Raw genomic sequence first — 15,905 nt, forward strand, 5'->3', positions numbered from 1 at the left:
AAATTCCTGGGTTGTCTCCTGGGGCAAATCGGAGCAGGATGCAAGTGTCTGCTGACTAAGCAGAGAATGGAGACTCCACACCCTGGAGGATTAGCTGGGGTGGGGGTGGGGGGCGTCCCCCTTCCCGAGGCAGTTCACCTCGCACCTGGCAAAAGGCAGCAGTGTGCCCTTCCCTGCATACTGAGGGTGCCTGGCCACGTCATGCAACGCGTGTGGCACCGTCCCCCACCCACCCCTGGAGCCTGTCAGGCCTGCCCTGAGCTCAGGAATCACCGATGGGGGAAGGGCGACATGTCCTCAGCAGGAGAGCGGGGTGAGGCGTCCTCCCTCCGTGGCTGGGGTGGGGGAGTGGAAGGGGCAGCTGAGGGAGATAGGGGGGCAGGGGGAGCCCGAGGCAGGTGGGTTAGGAAGGAAAACAGGAGAAAATTGCTCCCAAGCACAGACTCAGATCCTCCCAAGACCTGGGCAGGGAAGATGCTGAGCACCTACTGTGTGCCCGGCCTCATGCCCTATACTTTCACACACATAGTCTCATTTAACCCTCACAACTGTCTGGCCAGGTGAGTGCCATTAATATTCCATTTTGTTGGGGAGACAACTGAGGCTCAGAGATATTCAATAACTTCCCCCAAGTCACCCAGTGGATCCAAAGCCCGGCCTGGCATTCTGAGTCCCTGGCCCATGGGCCTCCTCCCGCCCTATTGCCTGGAATGGAAAGAAGGAGGGGAGAGGGCCAGGCTCAGCCTCTCTTCCTCCCAGACCTGCCCTGTGCCCTTGAAATACCAGGATTGCCAGTCCCTGGATGTCCAAACTTCCAGGCATGTTGGCACACACCTGGGCTCAAACCCTAGTTTCAGTACGTACTAAGCTGTGTAACCTCAGGTAAGTCACTTGCCCTCCCTGAGCCTCACTTTCCCTCCTTTAGGAAATGGAGCTCATCATATCTAGCTTGCAGGACTGCTGCGGAAATGAAATGAGATAACACAAAGGGCTTGGCACAATGATGGGAACTAAAAAACTGCATTGTCCCTTTGAGAAGAAACCAGCCTGGGGTACTTAGGACATACCTCAGTTGGCCTGGGAAGTTCTGGGTAACCTTAATGGGCCCAACTTGACCCCTCCTACTCATGGGAAGGTCTCATATGGAATTCTTCCTTTTACTGGAGAAATGCTTTATTGATTTGAACCTGTCTGCCACACTGCAGATGTAAGGGATGGGGACAGGAATTAATATCCTTCAGTTACCGATCAACTAAAGAGCTGCTTTCCACCTCTCTATACTTAGGGTATTTTATTATTTTGTGTGTCTGTTATAAAAGGACTATTTTTCCTTGTTTATTGCTAGACTCGAGAATGAATGCCTACTGCCACAAGTTTTTATCTTGTATCTAGCCACCATACCAAAATTCTCCTAATTCTGGGAGGTTTCTTCTTTCCTAGAGTCGTTCAAGTTTCTAGTTATGCAAATTGGATAAAAGGAAATCTCATCTCTGATGGGTTTTTTTGTTTTGTTTTGTTCTTTGTTTTCGCCTGGTGGGAAGGATTCCAGGGTCTGCCCCTGCATTAGCTCTGACCCAGGCAGGCGTTGGGTGGTCTCACCTCTCCAGGTACCTCCCCACCAGGCATCTTCACCTTTGGCCAGCCCTCCTCCTGTACAACTTCCTCCCCTCATCAGACAGCAGCTTCTGCTGAGCCCACCTCCCATACTGCTTGGACTCGGGAGAGTCCAGATGAGGGCTCTGCTCACAGGGATCCCCCAGCCCAAAAGAGCTGCGTGTTGGGAACAGAGACTCCCAAGCAGAGGAGACCAACAGAGGAACAGCGTTCTTGAGCAAGGTGCCTCATGGACAGAGAAGGTTTTCCTGCTTGGCAGTCAGATATACTAACACCTAATCCTTACTGATCCTTGCTGTATTGTAGCGCTTCCGTGTTTTAATTCATTTAGTCCTCACAACAACTCTATGAAGTAGGTGCTATCATTAGCCTCATGTTCCAGTTGAAGATACAGAGAGGTTAAGAAACTTGCCCAAGGTCATACAGCTTGGACTTGAACTTGGGCCACCTGTTCACCATTATGTGATACGCTGTGGGTCAAAGGGGAACACAGGTAGATGGGGAAGAGGGATACTCCCGGCACTAAATTGGTGTGGCCAGGGTGAGAGATTAAGCCAACACATCCCAGAGCATACCTGGCACATTTCATGGCTTACCAAGGGGACTCTCTCCCTGTCTCCTTGATGCCTGAGGCATCCTTGTCATCATTATACCCACTGCATAGGTGAGAAAATAAAGGCTGGGAGAGGTGCATGACTTGCCTAAGGCCCCTCAGCCCTGTCTGTGTTCCAGAGTGCGGCTGGTGGGTCTCTCTGCAGGAGGAGGCAATTGTGTGTTTTTTGAGGGGTCAAGGGCTGATTTCCCATTGTTCAGATGGGGCTGCCAGGGGGCTGGATGGGGGTGGGGGTGGCGACCCGAAGCCAGGGACGGAATCCCAGGACAGAACCCAGGCCTTGGAGAGGAGGCAGGAGGGCGAGGGGGCAAGGCAAAGACCAGGGGTCACAAGGGGTGGAAGAGGCCAGCATCAGTGGGTCCAGCTGATCCCCCTGGGCTCGGGGAATGTGACGCGAGCCCCGCAGAGGCATGTCAGGAACCTCCGGCAGTCTGGCTCTCCCCTGGATCTGTTGGAGCAAAGAATTCCCGGCGGCTCTGGGGCGGGGAGGAGGGGTTTACAGCAGGCCTGGGCTTGCAGAGACTTGGAAAGCAGCTCCTGGGTCCAGCCCAGAGGAGTGGTCTGGTGGCTCTGCGGGCAGGTGGGCGGGCCAGGGGTGGGGCCTGGCCAGGGGTCCCACGCCCCCAGGTGCTCTTAGGCCTCCACCCTCAAGAGAGGGAGAGCACCAGGCAGAGGAGAGAGCCCGGGCTGAGCCGAGAGGCCAGTGCCCTGCTCTCTGGCAACTCTGGGCTGAGGGAGGAGTACAGTTGAAGTCTTGGTGGGTCTCTGCTAACAGAAAAGGTGACCATGACGGTGGGCTTCTAAGCGGAGGGGTTCCTGAGCAGAGTGAAGGAAAAAAAGACCCCGAGACCCTCCTGGGCTGAGTGGGATAAGCCAGATTCCGTGCTCCCGACCTCATTATTTGGCATCATCTTGAGTGGGGAGGGCGAGGGGGTGGGGGCCACAGGCCGGCATCCAATCTCTTCATGCTGCCCGAAGATTCTTCCTTAGGTCTGACCCGAAATTCAACTGGACTCTGGAAGAGGAGGTTTCAGACAGAGCAGAGGGGAATCGATTCCACGTATGTTCCATAGACAGTGGCACCCTCCCCTGGAAGTGAATTAACCTCTCCATTTTATGGCCAGAGAGTCTGGAGGCCTGGCACTGTGAGGACATGAATAAGAAACCTTGATATTTGGAGGAAAGTTGGGGCCAAATCCTTCCCCCTTCCTGCGCTGGCCAGACATGCCCCCAGGATGTCGATGGGGCTGGGCACCTTGGAATCTTCAAACTCTGGAGCTGGAAAGAGCTGCAGAAGGCATCCAGGCTGCTGGCGGAGGATAGCCCTACACTGATAGGGGAGATGGCTCTGTCCTCACGAAGCCCCAGACTGGAGTGGAGACACGTATACCCCACCTCCTCTCCCCAGCACACACACAGACTTAGCAAGAGAAGTTACATGAGGCACGAAGAGGTGAAGAGGTACGTGACTGGCCAAGGTCACACAGCAAGTTACAGCAGTGGAGCTGGGCTTCAGCTCCCAGAGCAGTGCTTTTCTCTCTCCCTGGGATTAGAGTAGCTGTCAGGGCAGGGGAGCAGGGGTGGGGTAGGGGGTCCAGAGGAGAACTCTGAAGGGACTCAGTCCTCCTTACTGGCCTTTGGGTTCCTGTGGCAAGGCTGGAATAGAAGCCCAGGTCTGGGAGCCACGGGACGTGCCAGGAAGGGCTTGGGGACATGTGCTCTGCTAGAGCTCAAGAAAAGCAGCAGGCAAGTCCTTCAGAGAACAACAAAAATAAAGTCATCATAAAATTAGCAAGTTTCTGTGGCCATTCATCCTCCCCCCCTTTCCTCCTCCAACCGCTCACCAGGGAAATATTCCCAGAAAATAGATGGGGAGCCAGGAAAGGAGAGGGGGTGGGAGTAAGCAAAGAGAGAGCACCATCCCACCCCTCACCACTCATACACACACTCTCCCAAATAGGGGAGCTGGTCTGTGTGTTTCTAGGTATGTTTCAGTCGTTTCTGCGTAGGTTTGAGTCCCTGGGCATCGCTTTCTCGGCTCATCCCTCTGGGTCCTGTTTCTCTCTGCGAGTATATAGCCTGCTGGTACATTTCTCCAAGCATGTCTGTGTACAAGCATGGAGACGCTTCATGTATGTATGCCCACGTGTGTCCCTGTGGGGCTCTCCATGTTGCTCGTGCAAGTATCTGCCTGCCTGTGCTTGCACCCTCTTCTGTGCAACTGTGTGTGCAGGCCCGGTGTCCCTGTGCCATGCCTGGGTCTCGGGGGCTGCCTGTCTCTCGGTACCTTTGTCTGGGGCCTTCATCTTTGAGGTTTGGGATGGAAGAGTTCTCACCCCACTCCCACCTTTTTTTAAACCAATTTGAGCTGGCCAGGAAGGGGTAAGGGGAGGTATGGTAAGGTGGCTACTTTTCCCTCTGGAAGTTTTTTTGTCTTGGAAAGGGAGAAACAGAAGTCATCCAGAGACCCACCGATGGGGACTTTCTCCCTGGCTCCCCCAGGTCCAACAGCCAAGCTGCTTAGAGAAGGGGCGCCCTGGGGAGGGGGTAGAGAGAAACTGGAGCTGAAGGAGACCACCCTCTTCACCTCTCCTGGGAGGTGGGTAGGAAGGAGAGAGATAGGAGAGAAGGGAGGATACGAAAGAAAAATACTTCGGGTCAGTGGATTTTTCTGTCCCACCCGATTGTTAAACACTATCCACCTCCCAGAACAGGGGCTCCCAGGAAAAGGGGGGCCCTAGTCCCTTGGAAACCAGCTCCTCTGTGGGGCAGAGCTTAGCGGGGTCTTAGTAGAGGGCTGAAGGCCCACGCTCCACATTGGCCTCAGCCCTGCCTCCGGGCCTCTACCTCCACTGCCTTCCCAGCACCGCCCATGCCCGGCTTCAGCCTCTTCCCAGGCAGAGTGACCTCTGGCCAGGAAAGGATTATTATCCCAGGTGAGCTGGGGGTGGGAAGAAAACTGCGGGATGCTTTTTGGAAGAAAAAGGCTTGACGTGCCCCTGACGACAGAAAGCTGAGAGCAGATTTGCTACCACTGCAATGAAAGGAATTGAGTGAGATTAGACTCCAGGCAGAACTGGAAATCATGAGAGTAGGAGGGAAGGGAAGGAGAGTGGATGTAGTATCACTGGCCCCGGGAGCAGGAAAGCAGCGTGCACCTTCTCCGCCTTCCCTCTCCCTGTGCACATCCTCTATAAATTCTGGGGCAGTCCTGGATCTCCAAGGCCCGGTCTACACAGGCTCAGCTACCCAGATAACATTCCATTGACTCTGGATACAGTCCCAGAGGCAAGCCCAGGCATCCACACTCAAACGAGGTTTGGGCTGAGCAACAGGCAGCTAGGGCTCTGCAGACATTTTGTTGGGGGATCCGCCAGCTCCCCGCCCCCACTTCACAGAGGGGCTTAGGGGTGCGGGGGAGGGGCAGTCTGTCACTGGGGGCCTTCCCGACCCCTCCCACCATCATTCTCCCTTGTCCCACCTGCAAGTAATTTGGCCAATGGGAGGGCAGTTAAGATTGCCTTGTGAAATCCCTCCAGATCTGTGTGCATTTGGCAAGGTGGGGGCTGCCTTCTTTCCCCCAGACCCCAGTGCCCTTTTTTCCTCTTCACAGCAGCAAATTACTTGTAATTATCTCACATTGGAAGCCTTCAGGAGCTGCTCCCCAAATTGCTTTAATTGAATTAATTGAATCTCATTTTGTTGGGGGAGAGAATGGGGGACATGTCTTAAAATAGCATGTGGGGGGGGGAAGGAGAGTGACCCCGAAGGAGGGAAGCCCCAAGCCGGCTTTCCTGCCGCCGGGACCCTGCCTGCCGGCAGTCTCAGCTGACCCAGAGGCGCGGGGCTCTTCTGCCTCGGGACTTCGCGGCATCCTGCTCTCAAGCGGTGGTGAGCAGGGATGGGTTTGGCTTCTCTGGTCTCCAGCCCCATTCCCCCTCCCCTCCCTCAGGAGGCAGGTCTGCCAGAAGCAAGCGGTGAGCGGGGCTGGCAGCAGGAGCTCACCCTGGCCGTGACCCCTCCCCTCCCCAATCAGCATACCAGGAGCTATAAATGCCATTTATTAAGTGATTACCATGTTCCAGGCACCGAGTCAAGCATGTTACAAGCACTAGCTCATTTCATCATCACAACCACATGTGAAGCCGAGTGAAAAATGAGGCTCAGAGAGAGGTTAAGTAACTTGCCCGAAGTCACACAGCTAGCAGTGGCAGAGGTGGGACTCCTTGGAGGCCAAAGCCCCTGTCATTAACTGCTCTAGTCTCATTTTCCCTCTCTTACTGACCCAGTGTTCCCAGAGGGATGTCTTCCAGGGAAGAAATCATAGGGCTCCCCTTCTACAGCCCAGAATGCTCGAGGGCAGGGAATAGGGCACCCACCTCCTCCACGGGGGTGAGGGGTGGAGGGTGGGCTCCAGTCCCAACATCACCCAGAAGCCCAGGGAAACTGGACCAGTTCCCTAGCGGAAAACCGGATTCCCATTTCCCCAGGAAAGGGCTGATGGGGTGAGGTGGGGATGGGGTGGGGGGTGTTGTCAGCTCAGCTGGCCTCTGGCTGGGAGAGTAATTACACTCTTTCTGCTGCTTAGCTTTACAACCTAGGGTGTTGTTTTAACCAGGCGACTCGTGTTGGGCTGTCCAATTAATCTCGCCTTTGGAGGCTTTCCGAGCTGGGGTGGTAGATCTTATCTCGGGTCTGTGGAAAGAGGATTGCACAGCCTGCAGTGGGAGGGAACCGTTGTCCTGAGGGCCAGTGGCCTCTGGGAAGGCTCTGGGAGGAATCTGGGGCCAGGGCCGCTGAACGCCGCGGTAGCGACAGGGGTCTGGAGGCAGGGGAAGGCGGTGGGGAAGGGGAGGAGGCTTCTCCTTTTGGCCCTGCCACTCCCACGCCTCCGTTTCTGGATCTTGGCTTTGGCCCACCCTGTGCCATGCCTAAGAGAATCCCCCATGTGTGATTGGGGGCAACCACTGACTCAGGACAGGGGCCAGGGAAGGACTGACTGCAGACTTCTGAAGTTGGGTGGGGGCTTCCAATGAACATCCCACCCCCTCTGCCCTACATACAACCCCAACTTGGGCTCTCCTTGGCCAGCAGGGGTCGGCTTCAAGTGCCTGAGCAGCTTTTCAGACCGGGGAGGTCTCGAGTGCAGCGCCAGGGAACAGCTTCAGACAGTAAGTGGGACACTCTCAACTTGGCACTTTTTTTGCGTGGAAGTGGAGGCCCTTCCCCCAACCCCTGGAGCCACCCCGGGTGGATTCCCTGAATTACTCTGCCTGCGTCCTCAGCCCCCTACTGCTCTCCTGATCCCCAGGATGCTAGGTATGTGTGGTGGGGTGCTGCAGCCCTGAATCTATGGCTAGGTGCAGCGGCTCCCAGAGGGGTTCCTTGGTTAAGCTCCCACTGCCCCCTGTACTTCCCCTTAGGCTGGCACTTACCACACAACCTCTGTCTTTTGTCTGGCTGCCTTTTAGCCCATGAGCCCACACGGGCAGGGTCTGCTTTGGTCACCTTGGTAGCCCCAGGATCTAACACAGGGCAGAAGCTCTCCACATTGGTTGGATGGAGGAGACTTCCAGTTTCTTCTGGGGGGTTTTCCTTCTCCTCCCCCTCTCCCTTTCCCTTGGTGAGCTCGGGGCCATTCCACTCCTAAGCAGCACTGTTCCGACTAGCTCAATGGGCATGCCTCCCCCACCCCTGCCCCGGGAGCAGGGGCTCTCCCTGGGCTGGAGATGGGGCAGAGGGGGCAGCAAGATGCCTGACTCCCTCAGGAACTGGGCCGGTTAAGAATTTGCTGGGGAGGATCACTCAGACCTTGGACATTCCCAGCGTGAGCATCTGCTGGCTTCACACTGGACCACATAAAATCACGGAAGTTATTAGAGCATTCCAGAGCTAGAACCACAGAGCAAAACTAGAATCCAGCCCCCCTGACTCCTAGTCCAGTGCTCCTCTTGGAAGAAGTCAGACGCAAAGAGGAAGAGAAAAGCAAGAGATGAGTGACCAGTTCCCACCTCTGAGAAACCAGGAAACAAACACTCTTCACAGCCAGGGCCCAGATTTTTGTACAAATTTTAATCTTTGGAAGCTCATGATGTGAGGGAATGTGAGCATTTGGACGATGCTAGTCAGATGGGCTGGAAGGCAAAAAGCCAACACCCTCAGGCCCCAGAAAACTATAAATATGAGCAGTTTGTTCCTTTGGCCTGAGAAAGCTGTGAGCAGCTGATTTGCTGGGGCTACCCTCATCTAATCTGAGGGGTATCTATACTTGAACTCATCCCCCCGTTTGTCTCCACTTCCCTAAGGGGGCTTCTGAGTGTGTCTGCACACAGGCGGGTTTGTTAGGTTTTAGGGGTGGAGGGGATAGGTTCTCAATAAATACCTGGTGAATTATACGGGTAATTGGACCTATCTACTCAAAATGGGTAGGCAGAGGGAAAAGAGGACTGTTTTAGGAGGGGACCATCAATTACCCATAAGCCACAAACTCAGTGGTTGGGGTCTGCTGCTAGTCTGGTCAGCGCTGAAGACTGTGGATGCCCAACTTTGTCTTTTGCTCACAAAGGGTTGGCCTTGCCCACCCCCCACCCAGCACTCCCGAGGCACACAGAGAGAAAATACTGAATATTTTTTGCTGGTTCTGAGTCACACTGTGGGGAGGCTGCAGTCCTTTTAAGGGGTGTCAAGGCAAGGGGCCCTAGGGTAGCTGAACTCCAGCCAGTGACTCTATCTCCAGAGCCCTTGTCCAGTTGGAGGGAAGTTGTTCAGTCCATGAAGAGGGGCAGTGGTTAAGGGTGTAGGCCTTCATTTCTCTGTTTGGCTTAGCAGTCAAAGAGGACACGACTCCATCCACCCCTTTTCTCCTCTAGTTCCTCATTCTCCCGAGAAAGCCCATCTGGAGCTGGTTTCCTCTCAGCCCAGAAGGGGTGCAGGTGGACTGGGTCTTCCCTTTGGAGGAGGGCTGGGAGTGCAATCCCCTCTTCCCCAGACTCAGAGCATCTGAGGCATAGCCAGGACATCTGGGGAGTGATGCTGATACCAGGCCCCAAAGCTGTTGCCATAGCCACCAGTGGGCAGGGCCCCCGCCTTGGGTAGATCCCAGAGGGCTGGAAGGGGTGAGGCGCAGGAAGACAGGGAAGGGGGGCCCCCAGAGAATTCCCCATCCTGCCCTCCAGAGTTCTGCTTCAGGAGCTTCTTGTATTTGGAACGTTTGTTCTGAAACCAGATCTTCACCTTTGGGGAGAAAAGGGAGAAGAGTGGACGGTCAGGAGGAGTATGTGAGCAGAAGGGGGTGACACAGGGACCCAGCCTGTAGGGAGCAATCCTGGAAGGAAGCGGGCCCTGGGAACGTTTACTCCAGTCCTCCACAATCCTGGAAGCCCCCTGGGAGTTTCTGCCTCCAAGTCAGGGCCAGTTCTCCCTGTCTGGTGTACCCTCCTTCACCTGAATCTACCCCCTCCCTCAGCTGTATTTTTTTTGTTTATGTGTGTGTGTTTCTCTTTTTGAAGGTACCCCGGGACCTTGTACATGGGGAGCAGGCGCTCAACCACTGAGCTACAGCCCCTCCCCCTTCCTCAGTTCTTAGTAAGTCCCAACACTTACTGAGGGTCCGCTATGAGCACCCCAGCCTCCAACCCCAGATCTGAGATAACTTTAGTCTGGAGGACGCATCGGGCTCAGTCACCTCCGGGGGCGGGGGGCGCCCTCCCAGAGAGCAGGGGGGAAGTTAGAGCGCAGAAAGGCGGGGACCGGCCGCACCTGGGTCTGAGTGAGGCCGAGCTGCGCAGCCAGCTGAGCCCTCTCGGGCAGCGCCAGGTACTGCGTGTGCTGGAAACGCTGGTTGAGGTGCTGCAGCTGCAGGCTCGAGTAGATGGTCCGCGGCTTGCGCAGCTTCTTGGCGGGCGCCTGCACGCGCCTCTCCGAGGGCTCGGAGGACAGCGGGGGCTTCTCCGAGTCTGGGGAGCAGCAAAGACGGTGTGTTGGAGGTGTGTATGTGGGGGGGGGGGGGTGAAGGGTTAGGGCGGCGGATTCACAGGCTCATTCCTTCTCGCTTGCACGCGGGTCGCGGATGAGCAAAAAGAAAAGCGCAAAAGCCGGGATCGCCCCTCAGCCCCCGACCCTTGACGCAGCGCTCTGCCCTCTCCACCTCCGCCTGCGCGCCAGGTGATACAAGACGCGGTTCCTGCACTCTGGGAGCTCCCTCTTAAGGGCCCTGTGACCCCAAGAAGAAAGCGCCGAGGGCCAGAGCGAGGCTCTGGGCGGCGCCTGCGGTGGAAGGACGGAGTTCAGCCGGGTGCGGTGGCGCCAGCTCGGGGCGGGGCGGGGCAGGGCTGGAACCTAGAGGTGACGGGGGAAGGGCATTCCCAGCGGAGGGAACTCAAAAGCAAAGCTCAGAGGCCCGAGGTCGTGTCCGGCGTGGCAGCTTCTCTGCTGCCGTGCGATGGGGTGGGTCAGAGGGGCCGGCCTGAGAGCGCCTTGAACGCCAGGGTGAGCGCCCTCCCCGGACTCTGAGCGTGGAAAGGGTCCCAGGGCTTGCCGGCCGCCTGGTCTATAGGAACCGGCAACTTCTCTCCTGGGGCGCACCCTTCAGGAAAGTGACCACCTCTCCCCTCCCCCACGGCCTGCGGCTTGGAGGAGACTTGGGGTAGCTCCCACCTCGCCACCCGACTACACTCCCACGTTTGCTGGCGTGGCAGGGAAAGTGACCGGGTCCGGAGAGCAGGCGGCCCGGGCAGCGCAGGCCCAGCCGCTCCTGGACTACGCCGCGGTGCCACTGCGGGAGAGCGGGTCGCCTCCTGCCCACTGGGGCCAGCCTCTCAAGAAATCCCGGCCGAGGTCCAGCCCGGCTCCACAGATAGGTAGGGTGAGGGTTTCCCTCCGAGACAGACGGGTGACTCCAACCTGCGCCATTCCACGGGGACACCAAGACCGAACCAGGCCGATGGGAGGGGTGGTGTGAAGCAAGCGGCTAAAGTGCCCCGGGGCTTTGGACAGTGTTCTGCAGCCTTCCGTGCGGGTCTGCCCCGCACACCCCAGGCGCAGCGACCGCTCGGCCCCAGAGCCCGGATGCCACCTGGGTCCTCCACATCTCTGCCCTGCTTTGCCCCCTAGTTGGGCGTGATCACCCCACACACACGTCAGGTTCCCCGGCCTTGGCCAGCTTCGGTCACAGTTGCCCTCACACACACACACCCATCCCTCACCTTTAGCCTCGCGCCCTGCGGGCTTCTCAGATCCCCTGCCCGCCCTGACCCCCTCCTTGGCCAATTCCCAGAAAATTCGTTGTGTTTCAGCTCCTGCCTGTGCCTGTCCCGCCTCCCCTGCATAGACCTCACCGCTCGCAGCCCCGGGGCTTCGGGCTGGAAGCCCACCGACCACCCGCGCCTCTTTGGCTGTGTGGACGCAGCCCCGGCAGTGATACCAAGAGCCCCAAGGGCAGATGGAACTCGCACAGCCCTCAGTTCCCCACACCAGCTACAGCAAGCCAGGACTGGATCCGCTCTGGTTGCCATTATGGCATAATGGAGTCTAAAGGGCCTCGAGGAGGTGTCACCACAGCCACTGGTGGGCAGTGGATGGGGGGGCAGTAAAAGGAGGAATCCAAAGCCCCCTTATATACCCCAGTTGCTCACTCTAGGGTGGACTCAACAGTGGAAAATGCCATAATCTATTGGAAGGACATGTGTGTGAGTGTGATTTTTTCGTTGGATCCGGGCAAGTTAATAAGCAAACGAACTCTCCACTCTCGTGTCCTCAGACCAAGCAAAGGGAAGGCAAGGAGCGTGGAGGACAGGGCTGCAAACGCCAACGCCATTTCCAACAATTCTCTTAAGGACAAAGTTATCTTATTCCAAGCCCACGCCCCAGTCATATACACAGAAATATACTGTATTAGCATGTGTTTAAAGAAAGAGTCCAAGGGATTCATTTGTAAGAAACAAAATCAATAGACACCCCACCACCACCCCAGCCATAAGGCCCCTTCCCCAATGACATGCCCGGCACCCGGCAGCCTGGGAGAGGTGGCCCCAGTCCTGTCACAGAAGGCAGTTTTAGGGGCTTGAGGAACTTCCCTAAAATCCACTTTCCTAGCCCCGTGCAGTGATAGTCAGTTAGCAAGAGCCAAGAGCCTGGACCAGGCTATGTCCTTGACCCTTGCATGCCCCTTCTCTGAGCCTCAGTCTGTCCTTCTGTCCTTCAAGGAGGCCGAGCTCCCAAATCTCTAAGGTGGCTTCTGGTTTTGATGATTTATGATCAGGAGACTGGAGGCAGGGGGCACCGTGTGTAGGAGCCATGGGGGAAGGGAGGTAGACGTCTCAGTCCTGGGCTGACTCCAGCAGAGTCACCTGGTGGATGTGCATCCATGGAGGAGACTGTGCCAATGACAGTTGTAAAATCAATTAGAAGGGGGCAGCGAGTTCAGGGAGCCTGGAGTCGAAGCCAGAGCCAGCGTTGATGGATGAATGATTAGCGTGTATGATACATAACATGTCAGCTCGGCTGGGAAAGCCCAGGGCTGGGAAGGATAAGGCTGCTCCTGGGCCTACCAGTGAGCACTTCTCAGGAGCTTAAAGTCACCCCAGGCAGTGGGAACTGGGGCCTAACCTACCCCAAAGTCAAGGCATGGAGACGACCAAAATGGCCTGCTCCTTTGGCTGGAAGGCTGCGGTAGCCAGGGTCTCTAAATAGGAAGCTGGTGCCCTGGTCTGTGTCTACATTCTTAGAGAACAATGGGGCATGGGAGTCTGAGCCCCGAATTCTGCCAGGCCCGCTTCCAGTGTCAATCAGGCATGGCCCGTGGAGAGGTGGAGGGGGCCCAACTCTACTGCCTTCCGGCCAGGACCGATTCCTATTTATCAGGGTTTGGCTTGAACCCTTTTTTCTGGAACAAGACCAACACGGAATGGGCGTGCACGACGGGACAATCGTGGGGAAGGGGCTAGGCCCCACACCCACATCTGGATTGTTTCAGTTTTCCGTTACACGTAGGTACACGCAGCCCCGCTGCTCCAGGGGATGGGGCAGGGAGCCCTCCCCGCCCGGCACCACACAACGGCACCACACAACAGCAAATCGAAACCAGGTCGGTCTTGAAAGGAGCCCTTAGATCGACTCGCGCCCCTCCCCCCCGCCCTCCCCCCCCCCCCCCCCCCCCCCCCCCCCCCCCGCGTCTCCCGCCTCACCCCTTCGCCCTCCCCCCACCTCCAGATCCGTTGAATCCGAGTCAGGCTGGAATCCCGCTAGCTGCGCCCCGCCAGGCGAGGGCGAAGTTTAGGGGTGCACAGGAGCCGGACCCCGGAGGAGGAAAGGGCCGCCGCAGCCGGACTTACCTGCCTGCGGCTCCTGCGGGTGCCCGGCGGGGCCGCGGAGGAGCTGAGAGGGCGCCGGGGGTTGCTGGCAGGGCAGGTAAGAGTCTCCGGGGGGCGCCGGCCCGGTGTAGGGGTAGGATAGGAAGTGGCCATACGGCCCGGAGTAGGGCAAATCGGGGGCGGTTGTGGTTGCGGGAGGCAGGCCAGGCGGGTAGGCAGCCACTACCGACGGCGCGGGGGGCGACGTCCGGAAGACGGCTCTGGAGGCGTCCGGGCTGGGGAGGGGGCAGGGCAAAGAGGTCATTGCGGCCCGGTGCCCGGGCCGAAGCGCCTAGGCCATGGCCGGGCCCGTGGTCCGCTCTCTCCGCCAACTCTTTTCCGAGCCTTGCCGTTGGGGCGGGACGAGCCCCCCAGCCAGCGGCCCCCACACTTCAGGTCCCCGGGAAAGTGTTTCTTTGCGCCGCCTCCACCAGGGAGCGCGCGCCTGGAAAGGGGTTCCGGGGGGATGCCCTCCATGGCTTTTCCCCTCCCCCCTAAATCCATGGCCCCCACCCCACCCCCTTCTCTCTCCCTCTTGGGTTCGGTTCTTGGGACCCGACGGGGGCCCCGCCCATTTAGATGCCCGGGATTGGCCACCATGCGCCGTGACCTCACCGAGGCCTGAAGCCGAGGCACGCCCCCCCCCACCCCCCACCCCTGGGCAACCCGCCGCAGGGAAATTCAGAACTGCGAGAAGCGGGGGGGGGGGGGGGGGGGGGGGGGGGGGGGGGGGCGGTGTGCACGCTTCAGGAGTCTTCTCTGAGAGGGGTGCTGGGGCGGTAGGCAGGTTGGTGCAATCTGGGAACCTCGGTCATGATAGCAGACACGCGAGGGACGTGGCGGAGGGGAGCAGCGCAGGGGCAGAGGCCCTGCGGCCCCTGCGTCCGCGCTCGCCAGCGCTCCGGGGTCTGCATTCAGGTTCTGGACCCGCCACCTTAGACCTGCAGGGAAGTTGAGACCAGACCGCCCACGCCGGCGGCTTATTCAGCGTGTCGGAATGCGTGGCTGCCGAGCGCCTGCAGTTTGTTGGTAAACAGCCTCCCGGGCCGGGGAGGTGCCACCCGGCGCCCAGCCTGCCCCGCACGCGCGCCGCGCTCACGCCCCCCGCGGGTTACCCTCGGTCTGGCACGCCGCGACCGCCGCCTCTGCGCCTCTGCGCCTCTGCGCCTCCCGCGTCCCAGCTTCCGCTTCCGCCGGGGGCCCCGGCTTGGTTGCGACATCGCGGCTCCCGCCGGCCCCCGGGGGCCGCAGGAGGGATCGGCCGCCTGGGCTTTGGCCTGTGCGGCGCCCCACCTTTCTTGGCGCCGCCAGAGGCTGAAGCCCTGCACGAATGGGGGACACACTCGGAGTGGGGCGAGCCGGGTTTGCTGGCTCCTGGGGGAGCGCAGGCAGTAGGCAGAGCCTTTTCCTTGGCCGTTTCCTTGGCCGCATTCTCCAGGCTGTTTGCAGGGCCTGCCCCTCAACACCCGTACCTGAGGACTTGATGGACATCTGTGCACATATACAAACATCTATTCCCATATGTATGCAACTACATATGTAAGACTCCACAAAGCACATCATATACAACGTGCATATATCAATACACAGGTGTCTACACCCATATTCACACTAGCATCTACCTGTGGACACAAAGATTCGTGGATGGATCTGCAAACTCACGGAGTATAGCCCTTAATGTCTACACATCTATATGCACAAAGATGAATAACAGGATCATTCAGTAAAGCACTAGGTTTATTCCAGGAGTAGACAAGCCCCATCACTGGGTACACACTGAAAATAGAGGAAAACTCAAGCAAATAAACATGAGAGATGCTTATCCACAACATCTAAGCTGCTTTGCCTTAGAGCAGAGACCCTTAAATCCCCAACTTACCAGTCCTCAGACTCCCCAACATGCAGGTAAACCTCTCTTGTGAGTAGGTGCCCGGGTGTGCATATTCACATATGTGTACATGAATGCACCCTCACATCAGGGCTCAGGGTGAAGCCGACAGTCTTCAGAAATGGGCAGGGGTGGTGGTGGAGGGGGATGGTGATCAGGGAAAGAGGGAAGCCTGGAAGAGTAAGAGGTTGCACTGGGTGTTGCTGGACCCAGGCTCCTTGGAGAGACAGAAAGATGGCAGAGGTGTGCCGATGCGGTTGAGCCCTCCAGGCACATGTCCCTCAGGGAGGAGGTGAGGTGTTGAGGCCTCTTCAATGGCACTTCACCGTCGGGAAGAGCAAGTCCACTTCAAACTGGACTCCCTGCAGGAATGAATAGTGATGAATATTTTCAAGTAAAACACTCCTCTGGCACCTGACTCTGAACTCTGAACCCTGAAGCC

At 57.8% G+C, this 15,905-nt stretch overlaps 1 protein-coding gene across 1 annotated transcript; it reads right to left on the bottom strand.

Annotated features, from left to right (window-relative positions):
• Nucleotides 1–8,280: 8,280 nt before the first annotated feature.
• DLX4 (distal-less homeobox 4) lies at nucleotides 8,281–14,738 on the bottom strand. The gene is made up of 3 exons (XM_058284016.2): nucleotides 13,558–14,738; nucleotides 9,986–10,182; nucleotides 8,281–9,460 (listed from the first exon to the last, which is right to left on the bottom strand). Exons 1-3 carry the CDS (start codon nucleotides 13,838–13,840, stop codon nucleotides 9,218–9,220), a joined length of 723 nt encoding a protein of 240 aa, XP_058139999.1. The 5' UTR covers nucleotides 13,841–14,738; the 3' UTR covers nucleotides 8,281–9,217.
• Between the last annotated feature and the right edge of the window lie 1,167 nt (nucleotides 14,739–15,905).

Source organism: Dasypus novemcinctus, chromosome 21 (assembly GCF_030445035.2).
Source record: "Dasypus novemcinctus isolate mDasNov1 chromosome 21, mDasNov1.1.hap2, whole genome shotgun sequence".
NCBI lineage: Eukaryota > Metazoa > Chordata > Mammalia > Cingulata > Dasypodidae > Dasypus > Dasypus novemcinctus.

Bases quoted from the DNA above. Each gene is read 5' to 3' on its own strand.
- DLX4 (XM_058284016.2), bottom strand. From the start codon at position 13,840: ATGACCTCTTTGCCCTGCCCCCTCCCCAGCCCGGACGCCTCCAGAGCC. The intron at 10,183-13,557 runs GTAAGTCCGGCT...GCTGCTCCCCAG, and splicing joins CCCGCAGGAGCCGCAGGCAG to ACTCGGAGAAGCCCCCGCTG. The intron at 9,461-9,985 runs GTGCGGCCGGTC...TTCTCCCCAAAG, and splicing joins TCGGCCTCACTCAGACCCAG to GTGAAGATCTGGTTTCAGAA.